Genomic DNA, 23,845 nt, shown 5'->3' on the forward strand with positions numbered 1-23,845 from the left:
ATTATAAAACACTAATAAAGCATCACGGAATAGTCAATCCAAATTAAGTATCTATATATATAGAAACCGTAACTCAAATGGATACTGTTAGACAATTGGTAGCCTGCAAACAGAAACTTAGAAAACAATATTATTTAGAGAGAAGAGAAGGTACTCCCTGGAGTAGATAACTTATCTACTCCCTAGCTTAAAATAACAGTTGGGGCCACACTATCTGAGTGATCCAAAGCATTCATTTGATGGGCCCTCACATAGATAGGGTGTGCCCAAAAAATCAATTCGATAGGATCATCCTTACCCTATGAATTGCGGAGGCAAAAAATATACACGTCCATTTTTGCCTCCACAGTTCATGTGGTTAGGATGATCCTATCGAGTTGATTCTTTGGGCACACCCTATCTATGTGAGAGCCCATCAATTGAATGTTTTGGATCACCTAAACAATGTGGCCCCAACTGTTATTTTAAGGTAGGGAGTATATAAGTTATCTACTCTAGGGAGTACCTTCTTTTTTCTCTATTATTTAATGGTGCAAATAGAAACTTAAAATAAAATAAAATAATTAATGGTTAAGATCATCCAATCGTAACAGATTTAGGGTCATGGCAATCCAAGGTAAGAGCCTGAAATTTTTGAAGAGATACAATTGAATTCGAGCTTTTGGTAGAAGCTCCAAAGACTTTCTCTTTCGTATGGGTTAGGGTTTGGGTTGAAAAGAAGAGATTAAGAGGAAGATGAGCAGAAGGAGCTCGCGGTTAGAGGTCGAGATCGATGTCGGTGATTTTCGGGCCTAAAAATTTCGGCTTACCTTTTTTACATTACTTGTTACCGATATTAACAAGGTGCGTTCCGGTTTAATCTTGACCGCTCAAGGTATCGGATGGCTACAATTGGGCGACTAACGCAGTTGCGCTATGTCGCGACGCATGTGAATCGGCCCTAAACAAACCCGCTAAAGAAAAAAAAGTGAAAGGAGAAGCGTTTGTTTTTACATATATGGCGCTTACTTCCAACGCTATTCGCCTCACAACCTTTGCGTCCTTTCATCTTCCCTCCTTTCCCCAAATCAAATCCCTAACCCTCGTTCCCACGAAGAAATTAGGGTTTTTCCGAACCTTCTCTCACAGAACCATGACGGCCTCTATGCCCGTTCAGGTGAAAGAAAAGATCGATCTCACTGATAAGGAGAAGAAAATCTTCGACCGTTTGCTCCATGTAATTCGCCATTTCAAACTCGATACTCAGCTCCGAGTCGCTGGAGGTTGGGTTCGCGATAAGGTTGATAATCTCCCTCTCTTTTCTTTTGCTTTTTCTTCTCTCATTATCTTCTCAATAGCTGATTTAATTCTCCCAGTTTCGTTTTTTTGTGTGTGTTTGTGTGTCTGAATTCGCCGTGAGTTTGGTAATTGAATATCCTGTCTTTCTTCATTCTCTCCTCCCTCTGAATTCGCTTTTGCATATGCTTTTATTATTACTGTTGATTTGATAAGACCCCACTCGAATATCTCGTCTTTCTTCAAGGGGAACGATTCCTCCAATTCAGCTTTCCGTTTTACAAAGATTTCTCATGATAGACCAGGGTGAGTCTATGCAAAGGGTTTAGTTAAGAACTTAAGATATGCCACTTTTCACCGAGTATACAAATGGAACCTAACCATACATGTCCTCTAATTATATCTTCTAAATCGTCCACACTAACAATCCATCCTTCTCCTCCAGAGGGAAATTTTAGTAAATAACCAAATATAACACTTGGTCTGAGGGTCAAGTTGGTAATTTTTCTTACATATCCCCACGGGAGCCCAGGTATCATATATACCCCCAAAGTAAAGAGCCTTGAGTACTAGAAGGAAAACACCTATACCTAACAAGATTAAGTGAATACCCAAAATTGTGGTAATTTTTTCTCTCCCAGCTTCCTATTTATCCTTTCATAATTCAAATTCAAATTAACTAGTAGAGAGATTCTCTCTTAATCTACCTCCTAATTGAAATCCATTATTCACATTCAAATTAGATTTTCTCTCAATGACCCTCCTAATCTTATCAACATCCAATTCTTATCAATTATTCAAATTCAAAAGATTTATGGTTGGATTGTGGAAATATGGATGGCTAGGATTAATCATGCGTGGATCCTGCCTGTGTTCGTATCATGAATGTTTCTATGTTTATTTCTTTCAGTTATTGGGCAAAGACTGTTCTGACATTGATATCGCGTTGGATGATATGCTGGGTCGAGAGTTCTGCGAAAAGGTCAATGAGTACTTATCGCATGTTGGGGAAGAAAAGCAAGGAGTTGGTGTTATCCAGTGGTAAAAAAAATACTCTATTCGCTTATGAAAGTTTGAAGTGGATTTCTGTTTCTTTTTTCTTTCCATAATGCTTTTCATGTGAGATTTATCTATGGTACATAGATTCACTATATTTTCTTTCCTGGCACTATGTGTATCTAATAGCTTTTTTTTTTTTTCAGCAATCCGGATCAGTCCAAACACTTGGAAACTGCAAGGATGCGGATATTAGATACATGGATTGATTTTGTCAACTTGAGATCTGAAACTTATGTCCAGAACAGCCGTATTCCTACAATGGTATCGATGTTTTAAGTAGATAAACATTTGTGGCAGTTGATTACTTAATTTTAAGTAATTGAGTAGGTATAGTACATGCATGATTGCTATTAGATCATATTTTTTAAACAACGTGTTCAATAATTCAGATGCGAGCTACAATCAGATCTAGATGTTTTCAAGCTTAATCTGCCATTTATTTCTGATTCTACTGGTAACTGAAACTATCAGGCAGTTGTTCTCTACTTCGCAATAGGAAGCCATGATTGGCAATTGCTTCTCCAATTTGCAATGATGCAATGGAGAACTTTCAAAACTTCTTTTCTTGTCATCTTCAGTGGTAGTTATTCAATTGGATGAGCAAATCATGATTGGTAGTTGCTCTTCCAATTTGGACTGCAGCCAAAACATCTTTTCCCATAACCTAAACAGGAATTTAAATCTAACTTCTACCGAAATGTTTCTGTCTCTATCGATATGGAAAAATAGTGCTTAACACTACTTAATGAATCCACCTTCTTTCTAAACATGTATCTAAATCCAAGGAATTAAACTCGGTCTCGTCCGGACTTTGGACCCCGCGGAAGTAGTACTCTGTGGAAGCTTTCAAACTTCATGGAAATCTTGTAACAGTCATGGAAGTTTATGAAAGTCTATGGAAACAATGGAAGAAGTTTAAAATGAAACTTTAGGAGATATTAGAATATGCACAAATACAAACTTTGAAACCATGACATGAGCAGAGATTAAGGTCGGGATTTTCTCCTTGAGTAGAAAGCACACTCTTGGGGCCGTATGGTTTCAATCTCGCTTTTTACCAGTGCCATTGGGAGGTGGTAAAAGCTGACATCCTCGCACTCTTTAATGGCTTTTATGAGGTCTTGTCTCTTGGTAAGAGTACCTGGGTTACTTTCATCGCTTTGACCCCGAAGATTGAAGGAGCGGCTAATGTTTCAGACTTCTGACCCTTTTTTCTGGTGGCCGGCACTTATAAATTGTTATTTAAAGTCCTGGTGGAAAGGGTAAAGAAGGTGTTGTATACGGTAATATCTAATAATCAATTGGCCTTTGTATGGGGTGCCAAATCTTGGATGGTGCATTTTTTTCTAATGAAACAATAGAATATTATTTCAGGCAATAAATAAAAGCGGTAGTGTGTAAAGTTGGATATGGAAAAAGCGTATGATCGGGTGGAATGTGACTACCTTGACTATTTACTGAACCGAATGGGTTTTAGAGTAAGGTGGCGAGCTTGGATGATGAGGTCGATTTCTTCAGCATGATTCTTTGTATAGGGAAATGGTTCTCCCAAAGGCTTTTTTCAAGTCTTCTCGAGGGCTGAGAGAAGGAGATCCTCTCTCCTTTTTCATGGTCATAGCGAAAGAATTGAGGAGAATGATCCTCTCTACGTATTTGCTTTACATAAAAACTATTGCACTATCAATATCTTGGGCGAGATGTCATTCGTCTTTCCGTTTTGTATCGGCCTTTGACCTATGGGAGGGGTGGAGGGAAGTTTGTTTTAGTAGGGATGATAGGCCTCGGATTGTTCACGGTGGGAGCCTCCTTCTTGTGGAATTCTTAAAATGGATTTTGATGGTTTGAGTCTTGGAAACCCGGGACCGGCCGGGGTTGGAGATGTGTTTCGTAATGATTGTGGTGGAGTTGTGTGGGCCGATTCTGGCCCTCTGGGGATATGTGATGCTTCAGAGGCCGAAGTGAAGGCGGTTTATCAAGGTATCAAAAGGATTGATAGAGAGAGCATGGATAAAACTATTGTGGAGGGTGATTCACTCAATGTGATTCGGTGGTTAAGTAGGGCGGTGTTTCCTCCATGGAGATTCTCTTCTATTGTTGATGAAATAGAAGATTTAATCTCGGGTTCGAGTATTGTGTTTAATCATGTGCGGAGGTCCGCTAATGGGGAGGCAGATGGTTTGGCTAGGGGTGGAGTTAGTCGCTCGGAGTTGGAGTGGTTTGATTTTCTCCCTCCGTGAGAATTATTTTGAAATTTTTCTTTCTTTTTTTGATTCCTGTATATTCGGGTGTGTTCCATCTCGGTCCCCCCTCTTCTTTTAATGATATATTTTCGCCATTTCAAAAAAAGAAGAAGATTGATATGTGCAAAGAATCGGTCTTATTGAGGGATTTCACATTTGATCTAGGGGGTGGAAGTCTCCCACATACAGTTTGCCGTTGACACTTATTTTCAGTGTAGCGGATGAAGTTACGGTGCTGAAATTATGAGAAGCATGAAGTTGTATAGGTCAGAGATCAAAATTTCAGAAATCTATGTTGTTGGGTATCCATTTGGAGGACGAGAGATAGGCTGGTGGCATTGCTTGGGTGCTCTGTGGAATAGTTCTCGACTACTTATTTGGGATTACCTTTTTGTGAAGGCAGACCTAAGAAGAGGATGTGGCATCCGATCATTGAGAGGATGGATACAAGACTTTCATCATTGAAGAGAAATCTGGTTTCTCTTGGGGTCAGGATTACCTTGATAAAAACTATGCTACCCATAGTTTCAAAGCCCTCCCGCATCATCATGGACCCCCCCCCGAGTCGAATCCCTTTTGCCTTGGCTGCGTTCTGCATTCTGCCTTGGCTGCATTATGCATTTTTCCTTACAAAGTTAATAGAAACTCCTTTAACTCTCCTGAGTTATGACGGCATCAAACCGAGAACTCAGCCCGTCAATCGAGTACTTGACCGCGTCGTGCCGAGTTGGCTAGTATTTTCTTCGGTCGCGTTTTAACCCGCATCCGCGTTTTGAAACAATAGCTAGTATCGCGGTTTACTTTTCATTGTTTAGATGCTTGATTGGTGTGATTACACGTCTCCCGAGTTATGACTGCATCAAAACTCAGCCACGTCAATCGAGTACTCGACCGCATCGTGCCGAGTTGGCTAGTATTTTCTTCGGTCGCGTTTTAACCCGCATCCGCATTTTGAAACAATAGCGAGTATCCCCGTTTACTTTTCATTGTTTAGATGCCTGATTGGTGTGATTACACGCATGGAGAAAATACACCACAATTTTCTTTTGCTAGACTTTGAGGAGAAGAGAGAGTTTCATCTTGTAAACTGGGAAGATGTCTGCAAGCCAATAAGAGAGGGAGGGCTAGGCTCCAGTCCAGAAGACTTAGGTTCAACAATAAAACACTTATTGGAAAATGGCTATGGAGGTTTGGGGAGGAAAGGCCTCAATTGCAGGTGAAGGTGTAGGGAGCAAATATGGGGAGGGCCAATGATATTGGATCTTTGATGATAAATAGAGGCAATAGGCTGATGGTGTGGCATGACATCTTGAGACAAAAACACTTCGTCCAAGATGGAATTAGACTCAGAGCATGTAAAGGTGATCAGATCAGATTATAAAAGGATAAGTGGTGTGTGGGGAGCCAATTATGGATAGATTTCCTGACCTATTTGTTTTGGAGTGGCGAACGACAAGGACGCCTTGGTTCAAGAATGTGTGGAGTGGAATGAGGGGCAACGATCTTGGAAGGTTAACTTTAGAAGGTAATTCTTTGATCAAGAGTAAGATCGGATAGCAATGTTTCTGGGGGCTCTGGATTCTGTGTACTGGAAGAAGTGATGCAAAGACAAGATGGTTTGTATCTGGGACTCGACTAGAACCTTCAACGTCAAATCCTTTTAACGTCACATTGTTCCTAATTCTCCTCCTTCGCTTGTATACATGGTGTGGTGCATTCTTGCACTTCCCAGAGTTTGTACCTTTGGATGGACTGCATGTCAGGATAAGATCCTGACTATTGACTACTTGAGAAGTTGTAAGGTTTTTATTGTAGATAATTACACTGTGTGGAGGCGGGGGAGTCAGTTGATCATATCTTCCTCCACTGTCGGTTTGCTGGAGCGGTATGGAGATGCATTTTAAGGAGATTTGGGATGTTTTGGGTGTTCCTCGCTAGACTCTCTGGGTTACTGCAGGGCTGGTTCTATGTGCAATGGCCTAGTAGAGGGCGGATCCTTTGGAGACCGGTATTCCATGTTACCCTTTTGGTCATTTTGAAGAAGAGAAATGCATGGACCTTCAACCTTTGGTGGAAATTTAAAACCATAGGCCCACTTCATGTGACAATGAACTTTTTTCAATGTCAATTTTTGTTGACTATTCAATTGTCTTACTCTTAAGCTGAAGCTTCTCACTTGTGTGCTTCTTTAGGAGATATGTATCAGTTCTCACATGGGGCCCACCAGTCACTACTTCCAAGGATAGTTATGAATATAATCATGTATGGGCAATAGTTACCAGGAAACTCCTTCCTGCCATTGTGCTTGCTTATTATATGGGCATGTCATGTGACAACAAAATAATAAAATGAGAATGTAAGAAATAATGAATAGAATGGTAACTGAATGAAATGGCTTATCACTTAGTAGGTAACAATTGATAGCTCATCAAGGCCTTCAACGAGGTCTTCAGTCAAGTTTGGTTTCCAAACTAAGCATTCGGATGAAACTGTGGAAGTTTTGACTTAGAAAATGAAACTTATACAATGGGTGCTAAAAGCTAAAGCTTGCAGGACATGCATTTTGTTGCCACACCAAAACTTCCGTACTTTCCTTTTTCCCAATTGTAGATCATTTTCCTCTTTAGAAATTGTGGAAAATATGTCACTTGAGTTCTTCCTTAATTTTTTCAATCAGCATAGTTTGTCTGAAATAAATATCAGTATGCATCGATTGGCATCGGCATATGCCAACACTGTGTTTGATATTCCGCAGAAATTTGGCACTGCTGAAGAGGATGCATATCGTAGGGATCTAACTATTAACAGGTAATGTGATGTGCAACAGACAATGCAATTGCTTTGTTTTGATAGTTAAACTGTACACTCTGTCTTTAATTAATGCCTCTAAGCTTATTGATAAGTTGCATATTAATGTTCTCTAGAGCTAAATTTTAATTTTGAAGTAACTACTTTGTTTGTTCAATAGTTTCTCTTGTTGGATAGTTTTTTATCACATTTGTATTTGTGGATTGTTTGTATCCATTAGGCCACATTTGGATACCCAGAAGATTTATATTTGGACTTCTCACATTTGCTGTTGAGATTTGGAACTGGATCAGATCCTTAGATTTCCAAATCAGCTACAACAGTGAAAAAAAATCCTATTTCAAATCTGTTCTGCAAGACATTATTTGGAAATCAATATTTGTGGCAATTACCTTCACCCTCGCTGCTCCTCGACCTTGCTGCTGCAGCAGCGAGACGCCCGTCCGTCCGTCCGTCCCTCTCCCTCTCCCTCTCTCTCTCTCTCTCTCTCTCTCTCTCTCTCGTACAACATGAGGATGATTGATGTGTTTTGTATCCAAAACTCAAATCCAATTCCAAATACAAAAGCATGAGGCATCCAAACGTGGCCTTACTTCATTGCTTGTGTTGACGAGGTTCCACTTTATATCCTTCCATTTTATGCTGCTATGTATTTGTATTTATGTTGCCTTAGATATTATTTTATTCTCATTTTGGTCCAACTAAGTATAGATTGTCAGTTTGTGTTTGAATCTGATTCTAGATGATTTGATAAATTAAATGCTTTTTTTTTCTGATTGATTCTAAGTATGTATTTGATTTCAGGGTACATAAATTCTATAATTATGATTTATGTCTCAAAAAACAAAAATTCTAAGATTATTTCATTTCTGAATTGTCAATCACTTGGACCAACTCGGTACGTTTATTTAAATTTCTTCTCTTTGATAGCATGTTCTACAATATCAACAATGATTCGGTTGAAGATTTAACTGGAAGAGGTAAGACCTGGTTGATGGTAAACTTTCTTATTGTTCTTTTGGCCTTTCTTTGCTGCAATTATTTTCTGTTGTCTTTACATTATTCTTCTGTAATTCAGGTATGTCAGATTTGAAATCTGGAATCATTGTTACTCCTTTGCCTCCAAAGACTACTTTTCTGGATGATCCACTCCGGGTTCTTCGAGCCATTCGTTTTGGTATGTGTCATGTTCTTTGTCAGTTCTATTCTAACCACACTGAAGATGTCATCAACTGTATTTATTATTATTATTATTATTTGTTGCATTCATGATTTTAATGATGTGTCATATTTCTCAGTTTTTGCCCGATCTTTGCTTGTAACTAGAAATAACTCAACTCAACTCAACTCAACTAAGCCTTTGTCCCAAACTAGTTGGCGTCGGCTAACTAGAAATAAGTTAGTAAAAAATAATACTCTATTTCATCCTCTAAAATTGTATGCCTGTAGAACAAATGGAAGAACAAAATTTATTCAAGTAAACTCTGAAATTAAGCCCTTGCTCCATTTTTTGTTTACGGGTCATCATATGGGATAACTCTCGACTTTTCCGAAAATGAACTTAATAACTTATTGCATCCGATTTACTCAGAGTTTCTCTCATAGCCTGAATTACTGCATGTGAGGCTTAGGACCCTTACAGTAAAAGCTTCCAACTTTTGTATCTTTTATTCAAAGCAGATCCACCAATCGGCTAGTTGACGTTTTATTAGAATCAGATAACACATAATAGATTAAGAAATCAAGACAAGACATCAAATTAACTTAGAATTGATCTTCAACTGCTCCCAATCCCAGTCAATCATGTCAATACAAGTGGAAGATCATCTGAACCGAATGGGAATGGTTTGGACAACAGTGATACCGAACATCATGTGACTATCATTCAACTTACTAGGTTCAGTAGGAAGAGCAGGGTTTTCCCTCTCCACGATCCACTCGTCGTCAGAATCTATATGATCCACCAGAATCGAATTAATATTTCTGTTTATCTAGCTTCTCTCACGCGACTTTGTGTTATGCATAACATAGACTAGAGCATTCAACTTCTGTTGGTTTGGTTTTTCAATTTTTTTGTATGGACCTATAATCAAAATTCAAAGCCATTTTTTTTGAATGGTTCAAAATTCAAAGCCATTCTAAAGTAAACATTTAATCATAAATTAAAAGTTTGCAAAAATGACAAGTTGACACCTAAAATGAACTTAATAACTTACTGCATCAAACGTACTCGAGTTTCTCTCATAGCCTGAAGCACTGCATGTGAGGATTAGGACCCTAATTTAAAAGCTTCCTACTCTGGTATCTTGGATTCAAAGCAGATCTACCAATCAGCTAAGTTGATGTTTTATTAGAATTAGATAACACATAATAGATAAAGAAATCAAGATAAGATATCAAATTAACTGACTACTAAATATGTAAACACTTCAATTAAAAAGTAGCTAGAGAACACTTGTTCCTCGTCTTGCCATGTGGGTTCCAAAATAACTTTGAATAGAGGTATACAGAAAAAAAACCCAGTAAATTAGGATTTCTTACTCACCAAGTGTTCAGTAAATGAAGGAGTGCCCAATCACAAAATAATCCAACACCATTAGCTTGTTTTTGATGAGTGAAAGCCACTGAAAGCAACAACTTTTGATTCTATTCAATAATTGGGGAGAAATCACAAAAAACAAGATGTCGGGAAAAAACTCCGTAAAACCCCAAAACTCTTGAGACTCTAAATAAATAATTATTAGATCTTCAAATGGGTCTTATAAGACTACACACACCTTAAATTTGCAAAAAAAAAAAAGAGACTACACACACCGTAACTTAAACCTTAGTAGGTGTTTAGGAAAATAAAAGACAAATGAAAAGCGTGAAAATCCAAAGTTCGGGCAGTTTGACTCGTGAAATTGATGTCTTCTGTACACAGGTCTGAAAGCCATATGCCTTTCGTTGTAGGCATATGCCTTGAGTTAAAGGCGTATGCCTTTCCCCCCAAGGCTTGTGTCTTTATAGCATAACACACCAATTTCTTCACGCCTTGTAGCATTTTTGGAACGCATGGTCTTGAGGTGTGTACGTCTCTGGCGCCTTTCAAAACACTTTTCACAAACATGTACACACACGTGCCTTTTTACATGAGCTTCTCTTTAACTATGTTTTGTTTTTATGTAATTGTTAGTCCCTACACGCCTACAACCCGCTTTTTCAATTGCTTTTTACGCAGTTGGCCTTCTTTCTTATATCTAATTGTAAAACATGATCTCATTTTTTTCTTTTGAACGATGATCCTGGTTTTAAATTTCTGTTATTCACTTAGGTGCAAGGTTTGGATTTGTGCTAGATGAAGAATTAAAAACGGCTGCTGCTGATGAGGAAGTGAAAGCTGCGATTGCAGATAAAATTAGCAGGGAGCGCATTGGTCATGAAGTATGCACACCCTGTAACCCATATTTAATATGTGCTGGTGTCAGCTAATCACATTTTATCACTGATGATTCATCTCTGCATTTTCTGATGGGTAACTTACTCTGTTAAGTACTTCAGTATATATGCTGAAATTGTGGTATTCGTTGATTTGGTTGCTTCCTACTTCTGTGCAGATCGATCTCATGCTATCTGGCAATCAACCAGTTAAAGCAGTGACCTATATATGTGATTTGCAGTTATTTTGTGTTGTCTTTTGCCTTCCTCATATCTCTGAGCCCGCTGTAACTGAAGGATATGACAGGTTTTTTCTACATCTTATATTATTTGTAGTATCTTACTTTTGATACTTTAAGTCATATCTATAAATGATTGTACTGAGAGCATTGGTTATGTTTTAAGATCTCTATCTGAGGTTTCTATGGTTGCGTAAGTAAAATTCTTTGTGCTTGTAATTCCTTTGTGTGGTATGAATGTTCATCGGGCCAAAAAATTTGGTGGAGGCCTTCACAAGCATCTTCAATTAATAGGTTGTTATTCACCCCAACCCCATCCCTTGGGATGGAAAATGTTGCCCCGAAGAAAAGAAAGAGCGAGATGTTGGTTTTTTTGTTCTCACAAAGTGAAGATAATTATCTCGGCGAATGAATTTGGCCAACCACTTTTTGGCTTTAGCCAAACACTCTTCTCTCTGGTCAAGCTTTCTACAAAAAACTGATGCGAGTGCAAATTCTTTTATCAAGGCTTCCTCCCTGTTCCTTCATTCTCTTTCTGTATTTGAAGGGGTCGTTTTGAGTTTTATATTCCGAAATCTTTGCTGATACATGCATTTATTCTAGTTCTTAATCAAGCTGTGACTCTCACCAATAAAAAATTATGATTTGGAATTACTGACCAACCAAAATGATAGTGGTTTGCTCCTTTAGGTAGAAACCGAATCTTAGGTATTTGTATTCATTATTGAATTTAGCGTTTTTTCCGTGGTTATTTTATGTTTGAATTGTCAGAAAGATGATGATGATAGAACATAGCAGGATGTAGCACTGAATTAAACTGAGCCAAGAACCCTCCACAATTATGGTTTGCAAAGATAACATTACTTGAAGAATGATAGACATAGATACTTGGCTTAAATTCTACGGATAAGACAAAAATTTATTCATTGGCCTGCATTGGTGTACATTCGATTTCATGGGCGGTACTTGATAAGAAAGCCAACACTAAGGACATTCATTTTTTATATATTAGTTTCTAAGGAACACAAATACATTTAATTAATTAATTATTTTTTCTTGTATATCACTGTACCCTATGATAGATATGAATACAGATAGAGACATAAATTTGAGAAGGATAGATATGACTTGTCAACTGAGTTGTTTTTCTTCTACTCCCCCTGTTTCTTCTTGGTTCTCTTCTCTTCTCTTCTTTCCTCTTCTATGTATCTACATGTAAAGTCGTTTAAGCAATGACTTAAGATTTACATGTAAATAAGGGAATATCCCCCATTTGGATCTATTAAAAATAGTTTCAAGACCCAAATCTAAAAGGATAAAAAGTCAACTTGGGGGAAGAGGGTTTCAGAGACAGTGAAAGAAGGGAGAAAGAATTCGGCCACCATCTATTTTAATTTTTAAAAAAGTCAACTTTCCAGGGGTCGGGTCAAAATCTTAACTTCCGAACGATGGGTTATTTTTCCAATGTTAAAAATTCATAAATTCTACTAGGTCCAAACATTATTAAATCCCAAAAGTCCGGTAAAATAAATCTCATTATTTGGTCTCTAAATTTTTTTCATCTTGTCAGGCACTGGTTAACACACTGGTCAACACAAGCATTTCGGATGATAGTGATTTTTCTTTAAGTAAATGTTGGATCTTTTACATATTTGGTTCATTTAATTGTTTGAACAATGTCTGTTCTTTTATATATATTTTTATTTTTTCTTATATATTTAACTATTAAAAATTTTTTCCCTCGTCGTAGCGGAGCGAAAAGTTTCGAACGAAATCGGAACGAAATGACCGAAACGTTCCATTCCGGTGCCAAAATGAAATGGCGAATGAAACGAAATTTACAACTAAGTCATGTAGATTGTTGGAGGAACCGATGGCCATTTATTCATCCATTGTTCCTTGCATACGTGTAGAATGATATATTTTCTCTCTTCCATTGGGTTATCGCGGGTTCAACTACGGAGTTTATTGAGACATGGTCATTTATTTCATTCTATTGAGTGGTTGGATTCTTTGGGAACTATTGTTTAGTGGCAACACTGTCACTGATGTGGAAACAACTGAATAATACAATGTCGAGATGAGTTCATTTGTGGTTCAGAAAAATTTCAGTAATTGTCTTTGCATGCTGATTTTAGGCATTCTTGGAACATTGTGATAATGATTAAGGAGTCATTTTTTTTGACTTAGTAACAATTAAAGAGTCATATATTCAAGGAATTAGTGATCGGTAGGTGGCGATTTATTCATTTATTGTTCCTTGCATACATGTTGTGGAATAATATCTCTCATCTCTTTGGCATCCATTGCTTTATTTTGAGTTTGACTACAAGGCTATTTGGGGCATGGTCATTTATTCCCTTCCATTGAGTGGTCAGAACATTTGGGATGTTTAATAGAAACAATTTGGCTAATCTGGAAAGAACACAATTACACAATATCCAGATATAAGAAATTCATATGCGGTTGAAATAACGATATTGATGCAGATTTATTTAGCTGCTAATTTTATAAGAAGTTTTTTAGAAATTTTATTTTATTGTTTTAATGTCGGTTTTAGGCATTCTTGGAATGTTGTGATAATGACTAAAGAGTCATATATATGAGGATAGTCATCGAGAGGTGGAAGCTGCCATCCTTAGGTCATCTTAAGCTTTTATGAATAAGGTTGTGGCCACTCATGTTAAGTGTGTTTTGGTTTTATCATTCGAGATCACATGTGCGAGATAAGGTTGGCTTTATTGGGGCCTTTGGAAATCGAGGAATCTAGTGAAGTGGAGGTGCTTGCGTCAAGAGAAGGCTTGAAGTTACTCGCTTTCAACTTTGAAGCTCCATTAGTTGTTGGAGGCAACTCTATGAATATCATCTATTGGATTTCAGAGAGCAACAGTTTTCCATGAAGCCTAACGAATTCCATAGATGGGATAATAAATATGGTTTTGGCTATTCAAGTTACATTTTCCATGTTCATTGTGAAGCAAACTGTCGATGGGGCATAGAGGAGTTAGTCATAGATATGTACTTTCCAATGTGATAATTCTTTTGGATGTTCTTTCCTATTGTGATATAGCTTTTATTTTTCTATTATTCTTTCCTTTCTATCATTTACATAACTATTCTTTTCTTTTTCTTTACCAGCTCTGTTATACTTGGATTTTCTTTCCTTTTTTAAATTGTTGTTGTTATTGTTAAGCAAATAGAATGTAATTATGAAGTTCCCGGGTTAAATAAAGATGATTGCAAATCAGAGTATAATGTTTTTATTTATTTGAAATTTTGAATACCCCCCTTCCCAAATTCTAATTTGTTAAATACAACTATTCTGTAAGGTATTGTTGGTGAACCAGATTATTCATCCACAAATTTTATGTGAAATAACCAATAATTAATATGTTTGTGCGTGACCCATCATTGAAATAAAATTTGTTTTGAATGCTTACACATATTTTGTGATTGTATAAAAGATTAATCTTTGTATTGTTTGAGTTTTTATATGGTGTAAGGCCTTATTGTTATATGGTAGAGGATCCACCCTTGATATTTGATCCATTCTAGCTGCTTTTTGAGAAGCTGCTGTTGGATCAGATATCAAGGATGGTACCTCCACCGTACAAAGGCCTTATTGTTGTAGGGCCTTGCACCATATAATTTCTCGTATTGTTTTATCATGATTGTAAGCATCTTTATTTGTGGCATGCTCAAACCTTATTCTATACCTCATATAAACCCACTCTCATCAGGCTGTGTGTTTCATACATGGATGCTGCATGGAACGTTTTACAACTAGTTGGGTTCTCGATACTCACTGTGAGTTATTTCTTTTCCATATGGCTACTTTTTCGATAGTTATATTTTGAAAGTAGTTTCACTTTCGTTCTTCATATGTAGTCCATATAATCTCTTCCTTTTTTGGTAAATTTTTTTTTCAGTACTAGCTTAAAGAGCCGCCTAATGTGTGAGAGATCATTTTGGGCTTGTTTATATACTCTCAAAACAGTTTTGGTATGCATTTGTATTGCAGCTACATCATTGACACCATGTTTATCTTATACAATCGTGGATGCGGCTCCTCTGATAGATTGATCATATTGGTCATTTCTTTAGATACAAGTTCTGACACTTATCTCATCCAATTGAGAATGTGTTTTCTTAAATGTGACATCTTGTGAAGTTTTTAGTCATATCCCTCCAACAATGATTTTTGAATTACAGGATCCCCTTGGGAAGGTAGTAAACTAAGTACGTGTGTGCTTGGGAGTTGGGTTGGGTGTACAAAGAAGAGTAAAATATAAAAATTCCCCTAGCAAATAAGATATTAACACCTATTCTCTTAACACCCCTCAAGCTAGAACATAGATATTTATCATGCCCAGCTTGTTATATATAAAATGCAATGAGGCAAACCCCAATGCCTTGTAATTACACCCTTAATGCTCTGTTTGGTTGCTGGGTTTTTTTTGTTCCCAGGATTTATGTGGGTAAAGGTTTAGTGGTCACATCAGCTTTTTCTTGCTGACATCAGCAAAATCTTGTCTTGAAAAGGGTGTTCTCTCTTTCTCTCTCTACCCTCTCTCTCCACTCATCATAATATCTTTCTCTAATTAATGCTTGTCCTCTCTTTTGTCTCCTACCTTTACCCACATAAATCCCAGGAAAAAAAAAAAACCCGGCATCCAAACAGAGCATAAGTTGTTCTGTAGACTATAGGGGTGCAAATCGGATCAATTTTTGGGAATTTGGGTTCAGCTTTTACCATAAAATTGGGTCGGATTCAGGTTGATTCCAATTCATATTTAAGCAAAAGCTCGACCCGACCCGACCCAAATGGCACCTCTAGTAGACTTCAAATATGGAGTCACAATTTTCTTGGTCATAACCATCTCTCGAATGAAGTGACAATCCACCTCAATATGCTTTGTTCTCTAATAGAAGACTGGATTACTTTCAATATATATTGTAATGCGATTATTACACTTCGTCCTCATTGGAGTAGTAGTAAAAAACCCGAGCTCCTCCAGAATAGATTTTACCTACATTAAATCACATTTTGTGTGAGCCATTGCTCTGTATTTAGCCTCAACACTTGATCTTTCTACCACATTCTGCTTCTTGCTTTTTCTTGTGTCTAAGACTTACAAATGTGCAAAAACCAGAGTTGATCTTCTATCAGTCTTGTTACTTGTCTACTTAGCATCTGAAAATCCCACAATACCCAACTTCTTGGAGGTTTAAGCATAATTCTCGCGCCTTTCAAGTACCTCAGTATCCTATGTACCACATATAGGTGAGGTTGTCGAGGTGCATGCATAATCTAGCTTACCGCCCCAACTACAAATGTAATATCGTGCCTCGTGACCGTGAGATATATCAATTTGCCTAAGTCTTCTATATCTCCTCGGGTCACTCAGTAGTTCTCATTGTTCTTGATCAAGCTTGAAATTAGGATCCATAGGAATATCCACTGGTCTGGTTCCTAACATCCCAATTTCTTCCAACGATTCTATGAAATATTTCCTTTGTTGGAGATGTATTCCATCCGTTGATAACTGCCCCAGGTCTTTCATCTGAAAATGTCTGTTCAAATGAGTCTTCATGTTGCCAATCCCAGCACGATCATTACCAGTGATAATACTGTTATCTACACACTACTAAAACTGTCACACCACTTCTCTGATTTTCCACAAACATAGGATGATTAGATGATGTCCTCCTCATACCGTACATTACAAGTACCTGTTTGAATTTATCGAACCAAGCTGTAGGAGCCTGTTTAAGGGCATAAATTGCCTTATTTGACTTGCATAAATTGCTTAGTTTAGGCTGCACACTTTATTTGATTCCGCTTGAGCAACATATCCTCGAAGAGATCCTATTAAAAAAAAATCAACCGAATAGAATGTGAGAGCAGCTTCAACAAAAGAAATCTTACTGAAATCGAAGCTGAACAAAATGTGGAGTACAACATGCATTCAGGCATCGATTCCTGAAACAACACAAATACAATCCATCGCCTCCTCTGGGCACACCATTTCAACCTCCCAACCAATTCCTAGAGCTGATGTCAGTTGCGCAGTGAAAACAGTTTGTTTTTTATTCTTTATTCGGTTTTGAGATAGAAGAAGATCAAGAAGCGGAAGAAGATGGGAAGATGGATCAAGAACCCTAGGGCTCTGATCTAATTATAACATGAGAGAAGAGGGGGAAGTTGTGAAAGGGATAAGAGAATGTTAAATGGATCAAGAACCCTAGGGCTCACCGTTCAGGAACACATTCTTCACATCTAGCTGGAACATCTTCAAATTCATCTTCGCAGTAAAGGCAATCGCAACTTTGACGGAAGTTTAGCTACAAGACAGCACGGTTAAGTGGAAGTGCCTACCATCCTGTTTCGAGAATGAGATGATTGACTGAGAGCTACAATCTCTGACCTGAGGAAGAGAAGGCCAGAGTGCCGGTCAAGATGGGAGAGGAATAAACATGCATTAAAATATGACAGAATGCGCTCATTGTGCTGTAACATTCGATACATAGCAATGGCTAACAAAATCCTTTAGTTGAGTGACTACTAGAAGTTTTTGATAGAAAAAATCAGTAGGTAATAAATTATCCATGAGATCTGAGGAAATGTAGTAGAGATCCAGTAGGTGTTCCTCAAAGGGAAAAAGACAAATGACAAATATCTCTATCATTCTGCTGTTTTATCATATTGGAGATCGAAAATGAAGAAATGTCTTTATCAGAGTGATGCAAAATTGTTCATTTATGTTCATGCATGCACGATGTTATATGCTTAAATACACTTATGTAAACGTATCTAATTTTCTTCTAAATTTGCACCATTAGTAATGTAGAAGGTTTTAAATTCCGGTTTCGGAATGCATTTCAGTCCTCGCTGAAACCGAAATTTCAAAACTTTGGACAAAATCTATCGAAATCAAATAACGTAATATTTTATCCCGTACAAAATTTTGGCGAAATTACCGAAATTTCGGGATAATATTAAATAATGAATAAAATCCAGATTTTTTGGTGATATTCCGTAAATTTCAGGGAAAACGAAATTTCGATCGAAATTTAGGTCAAAATTTTGTAACTTTTCAAGTTTACCCAATTTCGGTTTCGGTCTCGACTGAAACCCGAAATTTCGGACCAAAATTTCTGATTTCGGTTCAAATTTAAAGCCTTGGTAATGTGGATACCATGTATAGCATCTATCAACCCAGTATTGCTATGAACCTCCGTGTTTTCAACATTGCACATTTTGGAACTGAAGCCAATCTGTTGTTGATGCCCTTTCTGGTCAAGTACTCTTATTAGTTTGAGATAAGAGGTCGAGGTTTTAAATTTCGGTTTCGGTTGCCATGGAAATGGAAACGTTTTGGTTTCGGTTGGAAATTTCGGTAGAAATACTGCAAAATCAAGGAAACATATGCAAATGATAGAATTTAAAGATGAAATTTCAGGAAACACCAGAATAAGTACAAATACATACTTAGAAACCATCACATAAGCAAAACAACCATCCATAATCATTTAAAAACATTGAACACCTAGTAACTGTTGCACATGTCTGATAATTTAGTATATATCAAATTTCACATTTAATTCATATAAATATTTATACAGAATATACCCACTTGGTATTGCTTTGCAGATTGATTCAGCTTCGATTGAAGTTCTTCAATTGCCGCCATTGCTTATTCTCTTAACTAGAAATAAATGTCGTGACGCTCGTGCTTCTTTCGAGGAAACCTTACACTTTGTAAGCTTAATGAATAGGTGGTCATGTGATGAGATTGGCAGTCCAACATTCATGCTTTGAAAACAAGAAGTGAGCGGAGCGTTCAGCAGTGTGGGCAAGATCTGGAGAGATTTGTTCATGAAAACATCCGCTTTTCGGGGGCATAGGCTCTCAATCGGCGAGGACTCACAGCCAATGATGAAAGAGACAGAAGCAATATAAATATAATTATATAATATAGACTAATTTAATATACCATTCTTACACTTATGATTTTGGTTTATGCATGTCGGTCGTTTTAGTTTCGGTTTTGGTGGGGATGGAAACAAAAACATTTCGATTGTTTTGTGTCGGTTTAGGTGGAAATTGAAAACCATGTAAGAGTTTGACAGGATAATACTTACTTTCTGATTCTTTGCTTTTTCTTTTTTTGGTGGCAACTAGGCCATCATGTAATCTGTAATTCTTTTTCATGAATGAAGTTTACTTTTCTGAAGCTTTATATCCTTCAAAAGAACTTTTTCATGTTATTTGCATTTTCTTTTTGTTTTTGTTGCAGCTTGCAACCAGATCATCATGTAATCTGTAGTTCCTTTTCATGAATGAACTTTACTTTTCTGAAGCTTTATGTCCTTTAAAAGAAATTTTTTCATGAAATTTTATTCTATTCCTAAAAGAAATCTCATTTTGATTTTAATATTTAGGTTTTGAGTTCTAAATGTTAACTTTCAGGATGAACAGCGGAGGCTTTACTTGTATGGGTCGTTATTTCTTCCACTTAGAAATTCAGTGTATATAGATAATAAATCCAAAAAGGTAAATGTTATTAAGCTCCTTGTCATCATGTTGTTCTTTTTTTAATTAAATTTCAAGAATTAGTGGACTGAAATACTTGACTTTAGTGTGTGTCAAAATGGATACTCAAATTGCAATTTGACTGCATTTTAGCTTTTCTTAAATTACAATATAAAACCACCAAAATCTACTCAAATTGATGGATTCTGAAAACCCTCAAATTACACTCAAATTGCAATTTGGGTGTACATCCGAAATCACCTTTATTCATAAATGTCATGGTACAAATTTAGTCTCTGCTTACCCTCAAAATTATGGTTGATTCCACAGATTCCCGTTGTCAGCAGTATCTTTCGAAATTCTCTCAAGCTGAAAGCCAGTGATGCTGACACAGTTAGTTCACATTATTCTCCTAATACTCCGCATTTCATTTGTTTATTAGCATTCCCATGTTTGCATTTTTGCTTATCCATATAGTGCATCGTCTTCTGAAAATTAATACTGGTTTTCTTGTATTTTGCAGTTTTATGTCTATGTTAAGAATTTAGGATGTTTTATATTGCAATTATGAGATCTGGTTGAATGTAACTTCTTTCTTACTAGGTTATAAACTTACACGGTGCATCGGAAAGATTTATTTCCTTGATTCCTTTCATGACATCAAATGGGGACACCAAAATTGTTCAAACAGATCTGGTGGAAGAAAATCTTGATGTACCACTCCCCTCAAGAAGACGAATATTGGCAGGTTAAGATTGTTCAATTTCTTATTTTTCTGATATTTATAGGCCATATATAATCGCTTATTTTTTTTGAGTAATAATAGAGTTTTCTATTAATTACTCATGAAAATAACATGGGTAGAAGCAGTGAGGAAAGACTTGATAGCTAGGAACATAACAGAGAACATAACCTTGGATATGATAGAATGGAAGAAAATGATCCACGTAGAAGAACCCAACTAGAACCAGGATTAGAGCCGGGTAGATCCCTTTTACCTTCTTCATGATTTTTTCTTCTTCTATAGGATTCATTTAGCCAACAATTTAGAAGTTCTGTTTACTTCTGATGCTCTCTCTCTCTCTCTCTCATCACAGTCTAGGGTATGAGGCTTGTTTTGTTCCCAAGCCTCTCTCAGATTCTTAGTATATTTTCTTTTTGGTTTTGACAATTCAAATATTCGATATGGGATCTTCAACATGATGAACATGTAGTGATGGCACTATCACATATATTATATGTTGTAGTCATGGATTGTTTTTGTCATCTTATTACTCAATTTTCAGCTGTCCATTTCAAATAAAAAAAATCCTCAATTATCAGCTTCTGTATTTGAGGAACCTGAAAATTTTCTATCTTGTTTTGTGCTTTGTTGCTGATGCCTTGGATTTACTTATCTAGGATTGCTTCTACGACAAATTAAAGAATTTTGGCGTGTTGCCTTGTTGATTTCAACTTTGTTATACCCGAAAGTTGATAATGAGGAAGTACTTCTGGGAAGGCACTTTGATTTGGACCAGCGAATTGACTTGTTCCGGAAAGTAGAAAGTTTTATTATTGATCTGGGTATGTTTATATTTTCCTTTTCTTTGATTCATTTTCCATTTTTGTGGTCTATTTTGCTTTCATGATCGATACAGTTTGACCGCCTAGCGTCCTCTGAGCATTTTTCTCATGTTTAATGCAATTAAACCTTTAATTTTTTATTGATGGATAACATGTTTGAACTTGTGCGCTCAGTATTGCAGCCCTTATGTACCTACCACTGGCAACAAATTGTTGACCCCAAAAGTAGAACTTATAAACAACTAATACTCTCCATATGAGTGATGGATAAATTCATTTGTACTATATTTAACCAAAGAAAAAAGAAATCTTAACCATTGAGAGACACCTGCTTTTACTGCTTCCCATCTCTCTCTCTCTCTCTCTCTCTCAGTTATTTATTTTTGTTTTTTTTTTCACTAAGAATCAACTCTGGACCAATATGCACCTTTTGTACATGATTGGTCCTTTGATTTGGTGGACAAATGTACCTACAAGTCCCGCTCATCGCCATTGGTTGCACCATCATCTGATGATCTTAGCCTCTTGATTGGCATTAATCTTACGAGTCAGATGGTTATTCTGCTTGGGACTTGGACAATGTGGTTAACGTATTTTTGAATTTTTTGTTTCCACTTCAGGCACTGATACAACCTGCTGATTGTTTCAGATAAGTGTGCTTAATGTCTTGCTGAATGTTTAAATTGTGATATATAATACAGGTCTTGACAACGTGTGGGAAATGAAGCCATTGCTCGATGGGAAAGCTATCATGAACATTGTACAACTTAAAACTGGAGGGCCTCAAGTCAGGGAATGGGTAAGACTAATCAACCCTCTACCAGAATTTGATACTCTGCCAATTTGTTTTTTTTTTTGAAAGATAAAAATCTTATTATCGCAAATCATCAATAGAAACACAAGTGTCTTGGGAACAAGACTCCCCCAATGACTAGTACAACAGCACCATAAAAAAGAGAAGGAAAAATCAACAGTTACAGTTCCTTAACAGCGACCTCCCAGCCCAAAACACATCCTCACTTCCGCCAACCCCTAAGACATCTCTCTCAATCTCATGATCTGAAAAAGAAAAAAAAAACGATCATCTCCTCCTCGGTCTCCGCTCTTATCTTTAGCCAGTTTATCGGCATCCTCATTCACAGATCTCTTCCTATGTCGGAAAGCAGGCTTGCTTAACTAAACCAAATCCTTAATTTGATCAATTATGTCTGCCAGCTTCCATGGTCCAGATGATTTGTTGCTGGCCCAAGCAATGGCATTTGAAGAACTAAATATCAAATATTAACGATTACCTCCTTTTGCAGCAACAAAAAGTGCTTAAATGGCAGCTTGCCCATCCTTGTGGCACCGCAGACGAATGCCTTGATTGGATTAGGGAATCACAAGCAAAACGGGCAAAGCTGGTATGATTGTTGAACTCAAACCACAATCGCTCAATCGGGTTACAGGAAAAAAAAAACAAAAAAGTGGTATCACTCCAAGGATCTACATGAACGGCGATCCATGCTTGATACCAGAGGGCGGCTTGAAAATGACTGCCAAGCAGCTCCAGTGAAGGTGATGAAGAATAAGGTGGTCCGTTCTGTGCTTTCTGAATATTACACACCACCATATGGAAGTCACCTTTTCCTCTTCTTGGGCAGTACTTTCCAGCAAGATTGATCTGTTTGGACTTGTCTCTGGTGGAAGATAGGTCTAAGGTGCTGCTACCAAATTGAGAAAGCAAGCGCAAACTCATTGTCTTATACCAAGATCAAATTGACAACATAGCCATCTGCCCCCCTTACGAGACTTAGAATACTTGCTGACAATCATCCTTAGTTTATTCATGTGATTTTTAAATATCAAAGTTTTAAATTTCTGTCTCCATTTTGATTTCCGTTACCACGGAAACAAAAAACTTTCAGTTTTGTTGGAAATTTTGGTAGAAATGCTATAAAACCACAAAAAATGTATAGAAACATGATATTGATAGAATTTTAAGATGAAAATTTAGAAAATATTAGAATAAACACAAACACACGCTCAGAATATTTAAGATACTCATCTATAATAGTTTAATAACATCAAACAACTTGTGACTTGCGTTTTACACATTTGTTTGATAATTCAGTACATACCCCAATTTACATATATTTTTACATGCAATTCATATAAATATGTGTACATGACGCACATAATCACATTTCACTTGCAATTCATATAGTATAACACTAATACACTTACGATTTTTATTTTGATGAGTTTCAGTTTCGGTATCATGAAGGTGAATGAAAATAGAATTATTTAGGTGTTTTGTGTCAATTTAGGTAGAATTTTAAAACTATGCACATGATGTGCGCAGACAATGCGTCAATGCATGACTCAGGCTAGTGGTTTGAATAGTTAGGCTTATATTCTATCATTTTGGGCCCGATCGACCATGTGTTGAATAATTGAAATAACCTTAGAAAATCGAAGTTGTCTTTTTTTATTCCTATATTGTAAGATATGTTTGGTGATCATGAAGAAATTTACATGTAGCATTTGTGGGGCCAGTTGGTAGAGATGGGCAGGAGATGGAGAGGCTTGAAAACATGGGATGGGATTAGAATGCAGGGAATACAAAAATACAATTTTATAGGGGGATTATTTTTTACACTGTTTATCAACCCCATCACAGGCTCTCCCTCTCCCTCTCCCACGCTCCTTGCCCCTATACCAAA

At 37.0% G+C, this 23,845-nt stretch overlaps 1 protein-coding gene across 2 annotated transcripts; it reads left to right on the forward strand.

The window, feature by feature from the left end:
* Positions 1-931: 931 nt before the first annotated feature.
* LOC143881979 (Polynucleotide adenylyltransferase family protein) lies at positions 932-23,007 on the forward strand. Of its 2 annotated transcripts, XM_077385343.1 has the most exons (15): positions 944-1,279; positions 2,186-2,316; positions 2,478-2,595; positions 7,330-7,382; positions 8,313-8,362; positions 8,461-8,559; positions 10,696-10,805; positions 10,979-11,106; positions 14,779-14,845; positions 19,512-19,595; positions 19,905-19,967; positions 20,178-20,322; positions 20,976-21,140; positions 21,842-21,939; positions 22,445-23,007. In XM_077385343.1, exons 1-15 carry the CDS (start codon positions 998-1,000, stop codon positions 22,547-22,549), a joined length of 1,698 nt encoding a protein of 565 aa, XP_077241458.1. In that variant the 5' UTR covers positions 944-997; the 3' UTR covers positions 22,550-23,007. The 2 variants fall into 2 exon arrangements, with proteins under 2 accessions (XP_077241459.1, XP_077241458.1); XM_077385344.1 differs by lacking the exon at positions 20,976-21,140 and having other exon boundaries at positions 932-1,279.
* The last annotated feature ends 838 nt before the right edge of the window (positions 23,008-23,845 follow it).

Source organism: Tasmannia lanceolata, unplaced genomic scaffold (assembly GCF_043159265.1).
Source record: "Tasmannia lanceolata isolate RefF3 unplaced genomic scaffold, GAP_Taslan_0.1 ptg000007l, whole genome shotgun sequence".
In the NCBI taxonomy this organism is placed as follows: domain Eukaryota; kingdom Viridiplantae; phylum Streptophyta; class Magnoliopsida; order Canellales; family Winteraceae; genus Tasmannia; species Tasmannia lanceolata.